This window comes from Tursiops truncatus, chromosome 18 (genome assembly GCF_011762595.2).
Source record: "Tursiops truncatus isolate mTurTru1 chromosome 18, mTurTru1.mat.Y, whole genome shotgun sequence".
In the NCBI taxonomy this organism is placed as follows: domain Eukaryota; kingdom Metazoa; phylum Chordata; class Mammalia; order Artiodactyla; family Delphinidae; genus Tursiops; species Tursiops truncatus.
Window position 1 is genome coordinate 6,438,108 of NC_047051.1, and position 19,236 is coordinate 6,457,343.

Consider the following 19,236-nt stretch of genomic DNA (forward strand, 5'->3'; position numbering starts at 1 on the left):
TCCTGAAACTTTCCTTCCTTCAATCTGTGACACCAATTCCTACTGGCTCTCTTCCTGCATCTGAAAATGCTTACACTGAGTTGCCTTCACTCGAAACTCTTCTGCAAATTCTAAAGGTTGCCAGGTTGCTTGGCCCAAAAGAACAGACTGAACCAGGTTCAAATCCTGGCTCAGTAGCTCACGTGATATATGACTTTGGACAAATAACATAACTTCTCTGAGTCTCAACTGCTTCTTTGGTAAAATAGGAATTATGTCTGTGCTGCAGGTCATGGTCATGTGCTGCACCAACATATCAGACCTGTTACCCTTCCATGACTCTAAGCTTCTTGATAACAGAAAGCATATTTTAAAGGGACACAGGACATTCTGAGGCAGCTGTTTTGACCCTGGCATTTTGATAAAACGGCAGCAAAACGCCCCGAGTCCCCCTGTCCAGACGGGTCTGTCAGAACATTCTGATTGAGTTTCTTTGTTAGCTGAACTGTAGTTCACATACTGTACGTTTCACCTTTTTAAAGTGTACAGTTCAGTGGTTTTTAGTATATTCACAGAATTGTGCAGCTGTCACCACTACTTCCAGAGCATTTTCATTTACTCCCAAGAGAAACCCACACCCCTCAGCAGTCACTCCCATCCCCTGCTTTCCGCAGCCCCTGACAACCACTAGTCTACTCTGTGTTTCAGGGATGTGCCTATTCTGGACATTTCATATAAGTGGAATCATACAGTATGTGCCCTTTTCTTTCAGTTTCTTTCATTTAGCATGTTTTCGAGGTTCATGCATGTCAAAACATGGATCAATATTTCATTCCTGATTTTGTCTAAATAATATTCCGTTACATGGATATATCAGATTTTGTTTATCCACTCATCAGTTGATGGGCATTTGAGTTATTTCCAACGTTTGGCTACTGTGGGTAATGCTGCTATGAAAATCCATGTCATTAATCTTTTCTTATGCAGTGTCTAATCTACTCTTAATCCCATCCAGTGTATTTTTCATCTCAGACATTTGAGGTTTTAATCTCTAGAATTTTTATTTAGGTCTTTTTTTTTTGTCTTCTTTGTTTCTACTTGACGTGTTCAATTGTTCCTCCAGCTTCTTGATATATGGCATATAGTTATAATAACTGTTAATCACAGGTGTCATTTCTTGGCGGGCTTCAATTGATTGCATTTCCTCCCAATTATGGGTTGCACATTTGCATGCCTGAATATTTTTTTAGCTGACAGACGTTGTGAATTTTTCCTTTTTGGGTACTGGATGTTTTTTAATCCTGTAAATATTCTTAAGCTTTGTTCTTGGGTGAAACTATGTGACTTGGAAAGAGTTTGAGCATCTTGGGTCTTTCTCATCAGCCTTGTTACGTGGTCCCGACTAGCGATCAGTCTAAGGCTGATTTTAGCACAGCACCAGGGCGTGACCCTCCCGGGTGTTCAGATGCCCTGGGAATCGTGAGGTTTTCCACTCTACCAGTGGGACAAGAACTAATCCTGGCCTCCTGTGAGCTCTTGGGAGTGTTCCCTCTAATCCTGCTTGGAATGCTTTCCCTGGCCTTGGACACTGTCCTCACAGGCTGCACTGATCAGACTTGTCCAGATACTCGAGGGGTCCCTCTGTGTGTCTCTGTCTGTCTCTGTCCTCTTGACTACTCTGACCTGTAACCTCTGACCTCTGAACTTCCCGAGCCCGCAGCTCCACCTTCCCGACTTGGGGAAGCCACCAGGCTCCCCGTGGGTTTCCTCTCTGTGCCATGGCCTGGAAGGCCACCCAGGCCATACGGTCAGGTGATTGTAGGGATTGTGGGGAGCACTTCATTTGTTTTCTGACTCTGGGGCTCACTGTGCTTCATTTCCTAATATTTAATGTCTTGAAATCCACTGACTTATATATTTTGGTCAAGTGTTTTGGGTAGTTTCAGATGAGAAGGGAAATCCCATCCTTCATCTTGGCCAGAAGTAGCTATAATTTTTAATATAAAAATTAAGCAATTGCTATAATACTATTAAACCATGATTTTTCACCCTCAAAGAAAGGAGGCAATCAGATTTACCTTCATAAATAGCACTTATACTTCTGGTAAATAATAAGAAATTTCCTGAAGATGAGACTATTTTACATCAGTTTTTGTCTAGAGCGTGGATTATAGTAACAGATTTTTCATAGTTGTCTTTGGAAACTCTGCTTGTAACATCCTTTTTTTTTCTCTCTCTTTTTCTATACATCGAAATAGAAAAGTCTGCTCTTTCATTGGAGTGGGAAAGGTAAACCTCTTCTTTCTAGGGTACTTATTATACGGCCGGGCGCTGCCCAATTTAGTAATTCCTGCCCTCACCCGTGCTCGGAACTGGCCGGAAGGAAATTTCCTACCGTGATGCCGTCTGCCCTTCACCTCTCCCCGCCACTAACCACGTGCAGGCAAACGAGTGCCAGTGCTAAGTAGAAGGGAGTGTGCCGCTGGGCAAATTTTTCTGAAATAAATTTAGATCCGTTTAAGAAAAAGCCTGTCCAGGACCACAAAGAATTTGGCCTGGGGTGCTCCCCGGGGTGTCATGCTGGTGCTAGCCTGCAAGAAACAGACCCCCTCTCTGTTAGGATGTGGACCAAACTCATGAAGTGCTTTTCCTTAAGCTGGAGGGCTGTCAGAGTTGTGTCCTTTCATTCTTTTCTTTCTTGTTTACAAGTATTAAGATCATGGGCCTTCTCTGAGATTATAAATATGCAGGTCCCAATGCTGCACAGTTTGCTTGTTATAATGTCAGTTAAGCTTCCAGCTTTAAAATTAAACCAGGCTTTTCCCTCCATTAGAATCCTCTGGATAGTGACCAGATGACTGCAGATGAATTTTTCATGTTCTCTTTCCATCTTGAAGGGTCGTGTTCTTGCTGGCGCTCAGCCTTTGCACGCAAACTGTTTGCATTCACCTTTGTAACAATATAAGGTTACTAGCTCTTTCCTCTGGGTTGTCAGCTGTCACTGGGACCATCGTAGATTCTCTCTGCCCCTAATCAGAGTAATGCAACCAGTAGGATGTGATTGGGGCAAGACCGAGATAATGGGAGAATGTTCTGGATTTAGGGTATGCCCCCAAACCCGTGAGATCTGTCAGAGATGTTGCAGAGTGGATCAGCAGTGTGCTTGAGCGGTGAGAGCCCCGGTGAGGAGTCAATACTAGAAACCCAGCCGCGTCCGGGCCCCTCCTGACGCTTGCTTACCGGCAAGGGCAGGACCTCATTCCTTTGCATATCCACTGGGCTGTGCTTGTGTCATTCACAGAGCAGGTGCTTGGTAAAAGTCGTCAGATATTTTGGTCCCCACAAAACACATGACATGAAGTGCACACGTGAAATCGTCTGTCTGAAGGTCACCGCAAGACACTGGTCTAGGTATTTCTGTTCATATATTTCACATTGAACACTTGCATTGGGGATAAGCCTCATTAACAGTTGGGAAGTTTACAAGGGTCAGAGAGTAAAAAACTAGTACTTTTACTCTTTCATTTAACGACTCCCAAACCATCACTAAGCCCCATTTTGAAGGTCTGTGTTTGTTTTGTTGTTTTGTTTGTTTTTTGAATTTTATTTATTTTTTTATAAAATAGGTTCTTATTAGTTATCTATTTTATACATATTAGTGTGTATATGTCAATCCCAATCTTCCAATTCATCCCCCCAGCCCCCCCACCACTTCCTCCCTTGGTATCCATACGTTTGTTCTCTACATCTGTGTCTCTATTTCTGCCTTGCAGACTGGTTCATCTGTGCCAGTTTTCTAGATTCCAAATATATGTGTTAATATTCGATATTTGTTTTTCTCTTTCTGACTTACTTCACTTTGTATGGCAGTCTCTAGGTCCATCCACGTCTCTACAAATGACCCAATTTCGTTCCTTTTTATGACTGAGTAATATTCCATTGTATATATGTACCACATCTTCTTTATCCATTCGTCTGTCTATGGGCATTTAGGTTGCTTCCATGGCCTGGCTACTGTAAATAGTGCTGCAGTGAACATTGAAGTGCATGTGTGTTTTTGAATTATGGTTTTCTCTGGGTATATGCCCAGTGGTGGGATTGCTGGGTCATATGGTAATTCTATTTTTAGTTTTTTAAGGAACCTCCATACTGTTCTCCATAGTGGCTGTATCAATTTACATTCCCACCAACAGTGCAAGAGGGTTCCCTTTTCTCCACATCTTCTCCAGCATTTGTTGTTTGTAGATTTTCTGATGATGCCCATTCTAACTGGTGTGAGGTGATACCTCATTGTAGTTTTGACTTGCATTTCTCTAATAATTAGTGATGTTGAGCAGCTTTTCATGTGCCTCTTGGCCATCTGTATGTCTTCTTTGGCAAAATGTCTATTTAGGTCTTCTGCCCATTTTTGGATTGGGTTTTTTTTTGTTTGTTTTGTTTTTGTTTTTTTAATATTGAGCTGCATGAGCTGTTTATATATTTTGGAGATTGATCCTTTGTCCGTTGATTCATTTGCAAATATTTTCTCCCATTCTGAGGGTTGTCTTTTCATCTTGTTTATAGTTTCCTTTGCTGTGCAAAAGCTTTTAAGTTTCATTAGATCCCATTTGTTTATTTTTGGTTTTTTTTCCATTACTCTAGGAGGTGGGTCAAAAAAGATCTTGCGGTGACTATGTCAAACAATGTTCTTCCTACGTTTTCCTCTAAGAGTTTTATAGTGTCTGGTGTTACATTTAGGTCTTTAATCCATTTTGAGTTTATTTTTGTGTTTGGTGTTAGGGAGTGTTCTGATTTCATTCTTTTACATGTAGCTGTCTAGTTTTCCCAGCACCACTTATTGAAGAGGCTGTCTTTTCTCTATTGTATATCCTTGCCTCCTTTGTCATAGATTAGGTGACCATAGATTAGGCGCGGGTTTATCTCTGGGCTTTCTATCCTGTTCCATTGATCTATATTTCTGTTTTTGTGCTAGTACCATACTGTCGCCTTGTAGTATAGTCTGAAGTCAGGGAGTCTGATTCCTCCAGCTCCGTTTCTTTCCCTCAAGACTGCTTTGGCTATTCAGGCTCTTTTGTGTCTCCATACAAATTTTAAGATTTTTTGTTCTAGTTTTATAAAAAATGCCATTGGTAATTTGATAGGGATTGCATTGAATCTGTAGATTGCTTTGGGTAGTATAGTCATTTTCACAATATTGATTCTTCCAATCCAAGAACATGGTATATCTTTTCATCTGTTTGTGTCATCTTTGATTCCTTTCATTAGTGTCTTATAGTTTTCTGAGTACAGGTCTTTTATCTCCTTAGGGAGGTTTATTCCTAGGTATGTTATTCTTTTTGTTGCAGTGGTGAATGGGATTGTTTCCTTAATTTCTCTTTCTGATCTTTCGTTGTTAGTGTATAGGAATGCGTGAGATTTCTGTGCATTAATTTTGTATCCTGCAGCTTTACCAAATTCATTGATTAGCTCTAGTAGTTTTCTGCTGGCATCTTTAGGATTATCTATGTATAGTATCATGTCATCTGCAAACAGTGACAGTTTTACTTTTTCTTTTCCAATTTGTATTCCTTTTATTTCTCTAGTTCTAGAGAAGAACTTCCCAAACTAGAACTTCCAAAACTATGTCGAATAATAGTGGCGAGAGTGGACATCCTTGTCTTGTTCCTATCTTAGAGTGCTTTAATTTTTTCACCATTGAGAATGATGTTTGCTGTGGGTTTGTCATATATGGCCTTTATTATGTTGAGGTAGTTTCCCTCTATGTCCACTTTCTGGAGAGTTTTTATCATAAATGGGTGTTGAATTTTGTCAAGAGCCTTTTCTGCATCTATTGAGATGAGCATATGGTTTTTATCCTTCAATTTGTTAATATGGTGTATCACATTCATTGATTTGCATATACTGAAGAATCCTTGCATCCCTGGGATAAATCCCACTTGATCATGGTGTATGATCCTTTTAATGTGTTGTTGGATTCTGTTTGCTAGTATTTTGTTGAGGATTTTTGCATCTATATTCATCAGTGATATTTGTGTGTAGCTTTATTTTTTTTTTGTAGTATCTGTTTCTGGTTTTGAAATCAGGGTGATGGCGACTTCGTAGAATGAGTTTGGGAGTTTTCCTTCCTCTGCAATTTTTTGGAAGAGTTTGAGAAGGATGGGTGTTAGCTATTCTCTCGATGTTTGATAGAATTCACTTGTGAAGCCATCTGGCCCCTGGACTTTTGTTTTTTGGAAGATTTTAAATCACAGATTACTTGTGATTGCTTTGTTCATATTTTCTATTTCTTCCTGGTTCAGTCTTGGAAGGTTATACCTTTCTAAGAATTTGTCCATTTCTTCCAGGTTGTCCATTTTATTGACATAGAGTTGCTTGTAGTAGTCTCTTATGATGCTTTGTATTTCTGTGGTATCCATTGTAACTTCTCCTTTTTCATTTCTAATTTTATTGACTTGAGTTCTCTCCCTCTTTTTCTTGATGAGTTTGGCAAAAGGTTTATCAATCTTCTCAAAGAACCAGCTTTTAGTTTTATTGATGTTTGCTATTGTTTTCTTTGTTTCTTTTTCATTTATTTCTGCTCTGACCTTTATGGTTTCTTTCCTTCTACTAACTTCGGGTTTTGTTTGCTCTTCTTTCTCTACTTCCTTTAGGTGTAAGGTTGATTGTTTATTTGAGATTTTTCTTGTTTCTTGAGGTAGGATTGTATTGCTATAAACTTCCCTCTTAGAACTGCCTTTGCTGCATCCCATAAGTTTTGGATCATTGTGTTTTCTTTGTCATTTGTCTCTAGGTAATTTTTGCTTTCCTCTTTGAATTCTTCAGTGATCTCTTGGTTATTTAGTAATGTATTCTTTAGCCTCCACGTGTTTGTGTTTTTTTTCACAGTTTTTTTCCCTGTAATTCATTTCTAATCTCATAGCGTTGTGGTCAGAAAAGATGCTTGATATGATTTCAGTTTTCTTAAATTTACCAAGGCTTGATTTGTGACCGAAGATGTGATCTATCCTGGAGAATGTTCTGTGTGCACTTGAGAAGAAAGTGTAATCAGCTGTTTTTGGATGGAATGTCCTATAAATATCAACTAAATCTATCTGGTCTATTGGCTAATGTTTCCTTATTAATTTTCTGTCTGGATGGTCTGTCCATTGGTGTAAGTGGGGTGTTAAAGTCCCCCACTATTATTGTCTTTCTGTCGATTTCTTCTTTTATCGCTGTTAGCATTTGCCTTATTTATTGAGGTGCTCCTATGTTGGGTGCATATATATTTATAATTGTTATATCTTCTTCTTGGATTGATCCCTTGATCATTATGTAGTGTCCTTCCTTGTCTCTTGTAACATTCTTTATTTTAAAGTTGATCTTATCTGATATGAGTATTGCTACTACAGGTTTCTTTTGATTTCCATTTGCATGGAATATCTTTTTCCATCCCCTCACTTTCAATCTGTATGTGTCCCTAGGTTTGAAGTCAGTCTCTTGTAGACAGCATATATACGGGTCTTGTTTTTGTGTCCATTCAGCGAGCCTGTGTTTTCTGGTTGGAGCGTTTAATCCATTCACATTTAAGGTGATTATCGATATGTATATTCCTATTATCATTTTCTTAATTGTTATGGGTTTGTTTTTGTAGGTCCTTTTCTTCTCTTGTGTTTCCCACTTAGAGAAGTTCCTTTAGCATTTGCTGTAGAGCTGGTTTGGTGGTGCTGAATTCTCTTAGCTTTTGCTTGTCTGTAAAGCTTTTGATTTCTCCATTGAACCTGAATGAGATCCTTGGCGGGTAGAGTAATCTTGGTTGTAGGTTCTTCCCTTTCAGCACTTTAAATATATCGTGCCCCTCCCTTCTGGCTTATAGAGTTTCTGCTGAGAAATCAGCTGTTTACCATATGGGAGTTCCCTTGTATGTTATTTGTCATTTTTCCCTTGTTGCTTTCAATAATTTTTCTTTGTCTTTAATTTTTGTCAATTTCATTACTGTGTGTCTCGGTGTGTTTCTCCTTGGGTTTATCCTGCCTGGGACTCACTGTGCTTCCTGGACTTGGGTGGCTATTTCCTTTCCTATGTTAGGGAAGTTTTTGACTATAATCTCTTTAAATATTTTCTCCGGTCCTTTCTCTCTCTCTTCTCTTTCTGGGACCCCTATAATGCGAATGTTGGTGTGTTTAATGTTGTCCCAGAGGTCTCTTAGGCTGTCTTCATTTCTTTTCATTTTTTTTCCTTTATTCTATTCCGTGGCAGTGAATTCCATCCTTCTGTCTTCCAAGTCACTTATCCGTTCTTCTCCCTTAGTTATCCTGCTATTGATTCCTTCTAGTGTGTTTTTCATTTCAGTTATTGTATTGTTCATCTCTGTCTGTTTTTTCTTTAATTCTTCCAGGTGTTTGTTCTTTAATTCTTCTAGGTCTCTGTTAAACATTTCTTGCATCTTCTCAATCTTTGCCTCCATTCTTTTTCCGAGCTCCTGGATCATCTTCACTATCATTATTCTGAATTCTTTTTCTGGAAGGTTGCTTATCTCCACTTCATTTAGTTGTTTTTCTGAGGTTTTATCTTGTTCCTTCATCTGGTACACAGTCCTCTGCCTTTTCATTTTGTCTATCTTTCTGTGAATGTGGTTTTCGTTCCACAGGCTGCAGTACTGTAGTTCTTCTTGCTTCTGCTGTCTGCCCTCTGGTGGATGAAGCTATCTCAGTTTCCTAGTTTAACTGGATGGAAATCAGAATATTCTAGGCGACCAGAGTTTTGATTTTTTTTTGGAAAGAGACTAAACACACGTAACTTGACTCTACCTGGCTGCAGACAGAAGTCAGTGGCATGTCTGCCTGCCTTGAACCTTTGACCTCCCCAGAAACAATATAAGTACCACAAAGAACAGGGAAGGAGGTAATAAAATCTTCCAGCGCATGGAAATGTCCTCAGGGGATGTGGCACGGCCCTCATTTGAAGCGTGTATGGTGGCTTTTCCAGAGAAGTTTGGGTGTAAGAGGTCAGAAGTGGGTCACCGTCATCACAGTCATTCCAGTGCCGACCATGTGCTCCATGAGCTGCCTGTGATCACTGGCTCACAACTTTTCTGTCCCGTGTTCCCATTTACCCTTTACTTCCTAAGCAGGTTTGTATTTAAACTTCATCATGTGCTGGCTTTTAAGAAAAGACAGCAGAAGGAAGCAAAATCCTTTTTAATTTTTAATGAACCAGGTGAAGCTGGCTGAGTGTCATTCATCTTCTTTCAACATAAGCTCTCTGTCCCCAGGACGGTGGGTGAGGCTGTGAGGCCGTCCTTCCGTACCGTCCTGGGGATGGTCGGACATATGGGCGGACAGGAAAGTGAGTGACAGAACGATACTTCAGGGAATAACTGTAGACATATTTGACAAAATCCACAGCACAGGAAAAGAATGCTGTTTTTAGCGAGGATCAGAGCTATGCTGACGACAGTCAAATGATTATTAGTCACAGGCAAAGTTATATTTGATATATTGGGTTGGCCAAAAAATTCATTTGGGTTTTTCTATAACATCTTGCAGAAAAATCCAAATGAACTTTTTGGCCAACCCAATTTTTAAAAAGATGGCAGTTCCCTTTTCTTTTTTTTTTTTACATCTTTATTGGAGTATAATTGCTTTACAATGGTGTGTTAGTTTCTGCTTTATAACAAAGTGAATCAGTTATACATATACATATGTTCCCATATCCCCTCCCTCTTGCGTCTCCCTCCCTCCCACTCTCCCTATCCCACCCCTCCAGGCGGTCACAAAGCACCGAGCTGATCTCCCTGTGCTATGCGGCTGCTTCCCACTAGCTATCTACCTTACGTTTGGTAGTGTATATATGTCCATGCCACTCTCTTGCTTTGTCACAGCTTACCCTTCCCCCTCCCCATATCCCTTTTCAACTAAAAGCGATAGAGAACTTCACATGCAACCTTGTTTCTCCACGTTTCCTTCCAGTAGTCTTAGCACTGAGGCCTGAGCGTTGGTCTGTGCTGTGAAGTGCCGCCAGCCTGGAGTCCCACGCAAGGACTGGTTTCATCAGGCAGTGTGGTGTCACAGTACGGCTAAACATTGGCTTGATATGTTCATGTCAAAAGCTGATGTTAACAGGGGAGCCAATGTCCTGGCTCAGAACATCGGTTTGGTGGCCCCAGGAGTAGAAACGTGGACTGAGTATACCGGTGTTCAGTAGAACCCTCGAATATTGAGTGTGTGAATAAAACCGGTTTAATAACAACACCAGTATCAAAGTAAACACCAAGAATAGGATTTCACCAAATCCTTTCATATCGGCTGTTCACAATATAATTGCTAACCTAAAAATAATGATGATGATGGTAATAATAATAGAGGATAAATCTGACAGCCAGAAACACAGGGAAACATGAACATTTACTAATATCCACAAGTTCAGAGGTAACTCTGTATGCTATAGATTGCAATTAGCTTTAATTGGCTGAGCTGGAAGGATGTTTTATTATTTCTTTAGATTTCTAAAAGAAGTGCCTTCTGTTGTAATGGTGTCAGGCACCCGGTACCTCAACACATTACAAACACTGGAGTGTTTATAAAATCACCAGCCGCAGTGATAAAATGGCAAACGGTAACCCTGAGGAAAGTGTGCCTTGGGCCTTAGGCTGTGCCTTAGAATTTAATGCAGGCAGTGAAATTTCTCACACTTTGTCAGTAGTTATTTTTCTTTTGTTTTCAGTATTGAGAATGTTGGAATTAAGTATATATTAAGATTGATTTGCCTTCTGGAATGCTGTATACTCTTATGCCGCAAAGACAGTTTTAAAGAAGCAATAATTTCACATTCTACTATTCCATTAAGCCGTACTAGTTGAAGATATGTCATATTCCAGTCTCTGATGATTTCCTCTTTTTTATAATTAATTAATTTTTGGCTGCGTTGGGTCCTCGTTGCTGCACGCGAGCTTTCTCTAGTTGCGGTGAGCAGGGCTACCCTTCGTTGCGGTGCGCGGGCTTCTCATTGCGGTGGCTTCTCTTGTTGCGGAGCACGGGCTCTAGGAGTGCGGGTTTCAGTAGTTGTGGCACGCAGGCTTCAGTAGTTGTGGCTCATGGGCTCTAGAGCACAGGCCCAGTAGTTGTGGCGCACAGACTTAGTTGCTACGCAGCATGTGGGATCTTCCCGGACTAGGACTCAAACCCACGTCCCCTGCATTGGCAGGCGGACTCCTGCGCCTGCCACTGCGCCACCAGGGAAGCCCTCTGATGATTTCTTAAAAGGAGGAAGATTTGATTAAAATTAGCATGGTTACCATTAAATTAACAATCAGAAGTATTTAGATCAGTTAACAATCTTTTCCCCTTAAAAGGTGAGGCCATTGTGTGTTCTCAGGCCCATGACTCTGCTGCAGCTCACGGTATCAGGTACCGAAGAGGCCACTGCTTTCCGATTTGTTCTATATGTTACGCCCTGATGTTTTGGAGGCAGAGCGGGGAGACGAAAGAACGGTGGAAACATTAAAGTTTATTCATGATTGTGTGGTCCGTGTCCCTGTCATGTCCTCTAGGACGTGACCTGTTGGAGCCAAGGAAAGAATATTCTTGGGAACGTAAGTCCACTGGCCACCGCAGGGCTCTCTGGGGGTGTCAGGTCTGCCTGAGCCTCATGCTAGAAGTACAGCCGATCCGAGGAAGACTCTTGCTTACCCGAGGGTCTGGGACCGTGATGCAGTGCTTGTCTCTGAGCTCTTTCCTGGGCCTTTACGCCTTAATGCTTCAGCCTGATAATCTTCTTAAAGCCTCCCCAACCCCAGGCAGAGTTTCTGGTTCTTCCCTCTGTGCACCCTTCTCAACACACACCCCTAACATTTGCCCAGCAGGAGCCAGATCTCAGAGGCTTTGTGGGCCGTGTAAGGAACGAGCACTTTCTTCTTACTGCAGCGGAGCGTAAGGAGTGGAGGGAGGGGTCCACGCGGGCCGTGGGCTCTTTTCTGTTTATAGAGATCATTCTGGCTTCTGTGCAGTGAAAGATGAGAAAAAGCAGGGCTCCCGTTAGAAGGTGAGGGGTTATGGTGGCTGGGACTGGACCTTCAGCCGTGGGGGTGGTGTGAATGCTCACATGCAGGGCATGGGTGCTGTAGGAATCTAAAGCCAGAAATCCCTGCAGCAGAGGTCATCAGACACGTGACTTGAACCTGACATTAAAGAAAGGGTTGAAGGGAGGGGAGGGCGTGTAGGCGTTTACTCCCCGATGCCCAGTGAAAGAGTTGCTAGGTGTTAACTCTGACTTCGACCTGGATTGACTGATTGATTTCCCATTAGACATTTTCAAAGAGGAATCCCCTTGAAGAAAACAAAAACAAAAACAAAAACACAACTGCTCCAGTCTCTCTAAGCAGACCCAGAAGAATGCAGGCAGCTAGAAGGAATTGGGCCGTTTTGTGTGGTACTCTTTTTTCCAGGCCTGAAACCTTGCACTTCAGACCACATCAACAGAGTCATATTTAAAGTCCCCGTTTTTCATTTGTAACACCTAAAATGACAAATGATGGGCAATTCCTTGTCAGCTACTTGATGGAATCCTTCGGTCATAAGGAGCGGTTGTCACATTCGGGCTGAATGTGACTCACAGGTGACTGTTTTTCTTTCTAGGATACCCCAAGCAGAGGCCCACGGCCCCCCGCAACGGGGCCTCCCCCAAGCCGGACCCGCAGGCCCGAGAGGCCGAGCGGCAGCTGGTGCAGCGGCTGAAGGAGCGGTACGAACAGCAGGCGCGGCAGCTGGGCCTCGTGCAGGGGGAGCTGAGGAAGGCCGTCCGGGGCTTTGAGGCACTCGCCGTGTCCACTCAGCTTTTCTTCAGGAAGGTGAGTCCACATCTGGTGAATGTTGAAGGGCTTTCGGTTCGCGGGGAGGATGGCGGTGGTGACGGTTGTTGTGTGTGTGTGTTTCAGTTCGAGTTTGGGGTTAGAGACCAGTTTGATTTTCAGGTCATACAGCATCTCCGCCAGCACCGCGTAATGTTTTGGGTGCCCAGTTTAGACTTGAGCGTGGAAGACGTTAGTCTGGGAGGAAGGATCCATAACCTGGACTGCAGAAGGGAAAATGGTGTAAAAAAGAAGGGAAAGGGCATAAATGAACGCTTTGAAGGTGAGGTCTTGGAAGAGAATGGAGCACGTGAATGTTTGCATTTTAGACCCGAGACGGCCAGGGTCTGAACTGTCTACACCTTTCAGTACAGAGGGAGCCAGGGCCACAGGGCGGTGCCACTTTGGCTGTTGAGGGGACCCGGAAGGTGCCGGGCTGGGGCCTCTCCTCGGGGCCACGCTCACAGTGCACGCGGGACAGCATGGGGTAGGGGCGTCCTCCCTGCCCCCTCGGTTCTTCTGACAGTGCAGAGAGGCTTGGTTCCCTCAGCCTGAGTGTCCAGAGGCTCCTGGGCCATCCGGACTCCGAGTCTGTTACCAGCCATGGTGTAGTTTGGCTTTCCTGCCTCTGAATGTGAAAGGGCGGCGGTGGGAGCGCGGGTCTGTCTGTCTTTGTGCGTTCGTGCTCCACCCTGAGGTGGCCAAGCCCTGTTTGGGGGAGAACTTGAACATTTACCTTTGAGGTTTAAACATTATCAGTTAGCACATCAGTAACCCGTAAGGCATTAGTTTCATGTATGGACCTTCCGGTATCTGTAAATGAAGGTAAAAATGCTTTATAAATGCCCCCCAACTAAGAAAATGAACTAACTAAATTTCTAACTAATTTAAAGAAGAAAATCAGAAGAATATTAACCAGCACCATGCCCGCTGGTTTCCTTTATTATCTGTACCGTGAAGTGTGGAGGGCTCTCTGACCTTTGACGATAGCCTGCAGCCTCTCTTGCCCTACAGTGTGGAAGCCTGAGCTGACCTGTTCTGTTGTTTCCTTTCTTGCTTAAAGCTTCTGGCCCAAAGAGCTAATTACCAAGTTATTGTTGTGATGGAAGACAAGACAAACAGGTTTCAGTTTTACCAATAGTTTCTGCCTCTTCCCTGGTCAAAGTGTTAACACCAGCAGTAAATGGCCAATTTGAATTTTATGTCTTCCCTTCTGGTCTAGTACCACTGGGGTCAACCTTAAAGAGCTGCAGTTGCTGCGTTCTCACCCCTGTAAGAATTAAAGTTACAAACACATTTTTGAGGTGCCAAAGGGGCCAGACTTGCCATGGTAAATATTGAGCATTTTTCTTATTAGACAAAGAGTGACGTGTTTTCCGTTCTTCAGCTGGATGTGTATTTTCCACTGACTGTGAAGTCTTTAATAAAGAGAGGAAAACAGCGTTGTTCGTTGCAGTTCAGTGATAACATTTACTTTGTAACTCTGCCCGCTCTGGGATTGCACCTTCCATACATCATCCAGCTTCATGACAAATCCTTGATAAAGGTTTCGTGTGGATAGATATGCCAGCAGACATCGAATTAACACATTGGTAACATGCGCTGTGTTTTCAAGTTAGAACTTTTGGACCCCATTTATGGCGTCATGGCAGAGAAGAGAGTTCCTGTGTTGAATAAGGGTCGGTTCCCTGTAGTGATGCATTTCTAGGCCCCAGGAAAATTCCTTTTGGCCCATGGACCACGAGTTTTATTTCACTGCAGCATACACATGGCTCTTCAAGCAGAGACCCAAGGGCAGGTGATTTGTAGCCATCTCCATGAGACCCCCCTACTGGCTGGAGCCGCACTCGGCATGACATTTCAGCAAGATGGATGGTGGGCACGAATTTCATTTTCTTTTCAGTAAGTCACAGCCAGCAGCTCCAGACAGGCCTCCCCAATGGCCATGGCATTTCACTTCCCACACGGTGTGCTCTTTTTTCCGTCCTTCTGATCTCAACTCTTTCTCCAGAGACACCTCAGAAGAAAAAATGGACATTTTTAAAGTCTGCAGTTGAACATAAGCGGCTTCCACTCAGGCTGGCATGTGTTCTACATGGTTTAAGATGATTGATTTGAGAGTTTTCCAGGAATACCAGACTAGACCAGGGGGTGTGACCAGAGTGGAGCACGCGGGGAAGTGGAGGCCAGGCAACCTGGGAATTCTGATGATGGGGCCCCTACTACAAGGGCTCAGGATCCTGAGATGCTCTCATGACCCGTGTCCCTCTTGGGGGAAGCCAATGCATTATTATTATTATTGTTATATATGGGGCAATGGTCACAGCCCAGCATGGCAGCTGTGCAGGGCGTGGCCTCCATAGCCAGCCTGAAAAAGCAGTATCTCTTTGCTCTTCTGCTTAGAAGACCCTGCTGGAACTCTACCCCTGTATCTTTTCTACGCTGTAGCATATTCGTCTACAAAGCAGGCGTAGTGGAGAGAGGGGGCCGTGCCAGCAAGGAGCCGGTCCCACCTCCACCTCCATCTTGCACGAGACCTTGAGCGAGTTGCGGCCCCTCTTTGAGCCGTGACAGCATCACCAACGGGAATACGTCCTTGCTCCCCTCGGCTTCCCGCTGCAGAATCACCTCTGATGAGAGTCATCTTTGACTCTCAGTTTCCTCAATTTCAAATAGGTTTGATAATAACTCTTTACAAGGTTATTGTGAGAATGGAGTGAATTAATGGGCAAAGGTGCTTTGAACAAATATTCAGTAAAACATTCTTTTTGAGGACAAGGAAAATGTGACAAATGTTTTACTCTCCAGCGGGTTGAATAAGACATATGTGAGGAATGTAAAGCTGAAACACAGACCACACCCCTCTTATTTCATTTTATGTATATAAAGGATTTGGCTTGGGGTGAACTTTAAGAATAGAATTAATCTTCTAGTCCAGCTGTTCAGCTGCTGCTGCTGTATATTTTTTCCAGAATGTGCTGATGCTATTAAGTATGGAGGTCACTGGAAAAAGGAATTCGGAACCTGGATAGGGATCTTTCATTTCTGCCCCATGTTTCACAGCTCCTGGCAGGGCGGCTGTGAAAGCTGTCAGCTGTGGTACAGCCTGAGCCCAGCGTCCAGGGATGCTAAGATGCCACATTTAGTTGCCAACACCTACCTCACGCTTGTGCTCGTTCCAGGCAGCTCGGTTCCCCCTAACAAGGCACGGTCCTCACCACAGGCCAGACAGCTGTGCTGAAATCCGTGGTCCCAGACCTCTGGGGGGACTGTACTAATAAGTGTGATTCTCAGGGACTCTCACTTCTCAGGGTCAAGTTAAAAGACTTTTACCTTTTGCTGCCTGGTTCCCGGGAACGCTACTCTTTGGCAGCCCCTGGCGGCTAATCCAGGAGGTGGTCCTGCCTCGCCCTGTAGCATCAGGTTTTACACAGGTTACATCTGAGGGTGTATTTATTTTCGTTTTAGTTTTAATCAGATTTATTATATTTATTCTATATTTTTTCATATTGGTTTGTGTCATTTTTATCATTAACTTTATGAATGTGATAGACGATGGTTTTTAACTATTTCTTATTTCTTATTAAATAGTTTAGGCCTACAAGGCATGAAAATTTATGTCAAGCATTTGTGTACTTTCTAAGCTTAATCAAAATTAATGATGCATCAGCCTCCTTCTCCCTAAAGTGTATATGTATGAATGTATATTTTTTTCTTTTACTCTTTGACGTTTTATCACAAAAAATATATTGAATAATTGTGGAGAAGTGTGGAAAGAATAACACCCAAATACTCATCATTTAGGTTTAATACTTAATGACATGTTTCCGTATTCACTTTATCTATGTTTTTTAAAATATTTACTTATTTCTTTTATTTGGTCGTGCTGGGTCTTAGTTGTGGCAGGCAGGCTCCTTAGTTGTGTCTTGCCAGCTCTTTAGTTGCAGCTTTAGTCCCATTTTATCTATGTTTTTGTTGTTAGTTAGGGATACATATTTTTAAATATAGTTCATATACTTAACTTTTCATCTTTAATTCACTTATGTTAGTAGATTTTTATCAACCCTGCCCCGACCATATGAAAGGTTCTGTGGAGGGTTCAAAAAAGTAGAAGGCAAAGCACCTTAATAACAATATCGCTCCTGTTTATTGACCATCTCCTATGTCCTAGACACTTTACATATAGTATTTTAACCCACCCTGGTGTGGACACTATTCTCATGTGACAGTCGAGGAGACCGAGGCTCAGGGAGGTTATGTAGCCTTCCAGAGACAACAGAATTGGAAAGCAATGGAGCCACGATACAAATGCAGGTCAGCCCGTATCCACCCCATATTTTTCCCACAATATTGTGGTCGTTTCTCTCTCTCTCCACCCAGCCTTCAAGGTTTTGATGTAGTTAAGGGGGAAGAACAAAATGTGAAACAATAATCTAAAAGTTAAACACATGTAGAGGATGCTTAGAGAAAATGATCTAAGGTAATAGTCAACCTGAAGCCACAAACAAAAATGGTGTATGTTCTGGTAGAAGCCCAGCACTGTGAGTGGGAAGGGACGCCCTGGGAAGGAGACTGGCAGGGGCCGGGACAGAGAGCTGGGAGGGATTATTGTGAGTAAAGAGGAGGGGGAGCGTGTGTACGGGCAGAGGACAGTCCAACCTGGTTGTCTGCAGAGTGGTGGCCCCTCCCTATCTTGAAGCCCAGGGTAGATTAGTTAATGATTTGCGGATGGAAATCCAGGGACTCGGAACTGTTTTTGGAAGTGCGAAGGTTCCTCTGTAACAGACGGCGGCTCCTCTTGGTCAAGGTGGCCCAGATTCACCTTCCGGGCTCCATAGCTGGCTGCTTCCATCCGAGCAGGCTGTGTAGAATCCTTTTGGAAAATAAATGCATGCTTGCTTGCTTTTGCCATTTGATACATTCGCATGGATCATCGGATGAAAGTCTGCCCTAGGGCCCCAAAACAGCAGAGAAGCTGTTGTATCCGGCTGCCAAGGGAGTTTATGTGTCAGGACACTTTCCCACCGGGAGCTTCAGGGCAATGATTACATCTGATCAAAACTGAAAACCGAGGGGCTTCCCTGGTGGCGCAGTGGTTAAGAATCCACCTGCCAATGCAGGGGGCAAAGGTTCGAGCCCTGGTCCGAGAAGATCCCACGTGCCGCGGAGCAACTAAGCCCGTGCACCACAACTACTGATCCTGCGCTCTAGAGCCTGCGAGCCACAACCGTTGAAGCCCGCGCGCCTAGAGCCTGTGCTCCGCAACAAGAGAGGCCACAGCAATGAGACACCTGCGCACAACGAAGAGTAGCCCCCGCTCACCGCAACTAGAGAAAGCCTGCACACGGTAACGAAGACCCAATGCAACCAAAAAAAGAAAAAAGAAAAAAAAAACCCTGAAAACCGTACGCTCTCTGTTGCTCCCTAAATCCTAAAAATGTCCATTTAAATATAGTATTTTGTGCTTCTCCCCCTTATAAACAGTGCCCTGTGATTATCTTTTCTTCCTTAATTTTATCTTGAATAACTAAAGCCTTAGAGAAAAAGTGAGCACCTAGGTTGGCATTTCTGACAGTTCAGTATATGACCTGATGGGAATGTTGATGAAATAGTAAATTGGCTATTCCAGTGATTGTTGTTCTAAAAGAACTTTTGTGTCCCAAAGGTCATTGTGACCACATTCCTTTGCTGGGAGAACCATGAGTGTTAGCTTTTACCCTTAGGACTTGAGCTTAAGGAAATGCTTAGCGTAACCCCCAGATATCAAAATATTCCCAATATCAAGGGATAGAACACCCCCTCCCCGCCCCAGCTATGCCAAGCAGCTCTTTGAAGTAGTAAGAATCCCTGGCCTGGGGTGTCAGTTATGGAAGCCATCCCACGTTCCAGGAGCATCCTCCCTATCTCCCGTCCTCTCAGGAATTTCAGGTGGGATGAGCTTATTTTTTTATAGTTACTTGTGGCTGTGAATTTCTGCTTCTCTTAAATTAGCTCAGCTGATGGGTTCTGGCCATCCCACAGGCAGCATCCCTGCCTGCCTGGAGTGGCTCCCCTTTGTTGGTTTCCAAGATTCTTTGTGCTTTGTGATGCTGCGAGCTCCATTAGGGAGTTAAACATGGGTTTAGATGTCAGGGGAGGAAAAAGGAAGCTGTAGAAAGGAAGCTGTAGACTTGGGAGACATTTGTATAGAAGTGACATTATAGAGGGAGGAAATTGACAAGAGCATGTGTACAGAAGAGGAAGGCAGACACAGGACAGCCCCTCAGCCCAAGGAGGAGCAGGAAAGAAAGGAAACGCAGGAGATGGTGAGAAAGGCTGTTGAAAACAGGGGAAGTCCCACCTCAAAGAAGCCAAACGAGGGAGGAGTTTCTGTAGGTTGGAGTGATTTGTAATACCAGGTACCAGACAGTGGATGAAAATGACACAGAATGAGG

At 43.3% G+C, this 19,236-nt stretch overlaps 1 protein-coding gene across 1 annotated transcript in view; it reads left to right on the top strand.

Annotated features, from left to right (window-relative positions):
• The window catches only part of LOC141277099 (microtubule-associated tumor suppressor candidate 2-like), a 210,330-nt gene extending 197,037 nt beyond the window's left edge, over positions 1-13,293 (top strand). Inside the window, exons 6-8 of the mRNA XM_073795480.1 lie at positions 12,591-12,802; positions 12,890-13,085; positions 13,172-13,293. Coding sequence (XP_073651581.1) covers positions 12,591-12,802; positions 12,890-13,085; positions 13,172-13,293 — 530 coding nt within the window. The remainder of the gene's footprint in view (positions 1-12,590; positions 12,803-12,889; positions 13,086-13,171) is intronic.
• Positions 13,294-19,236: the final 5,943 nt, after the last annotated feature.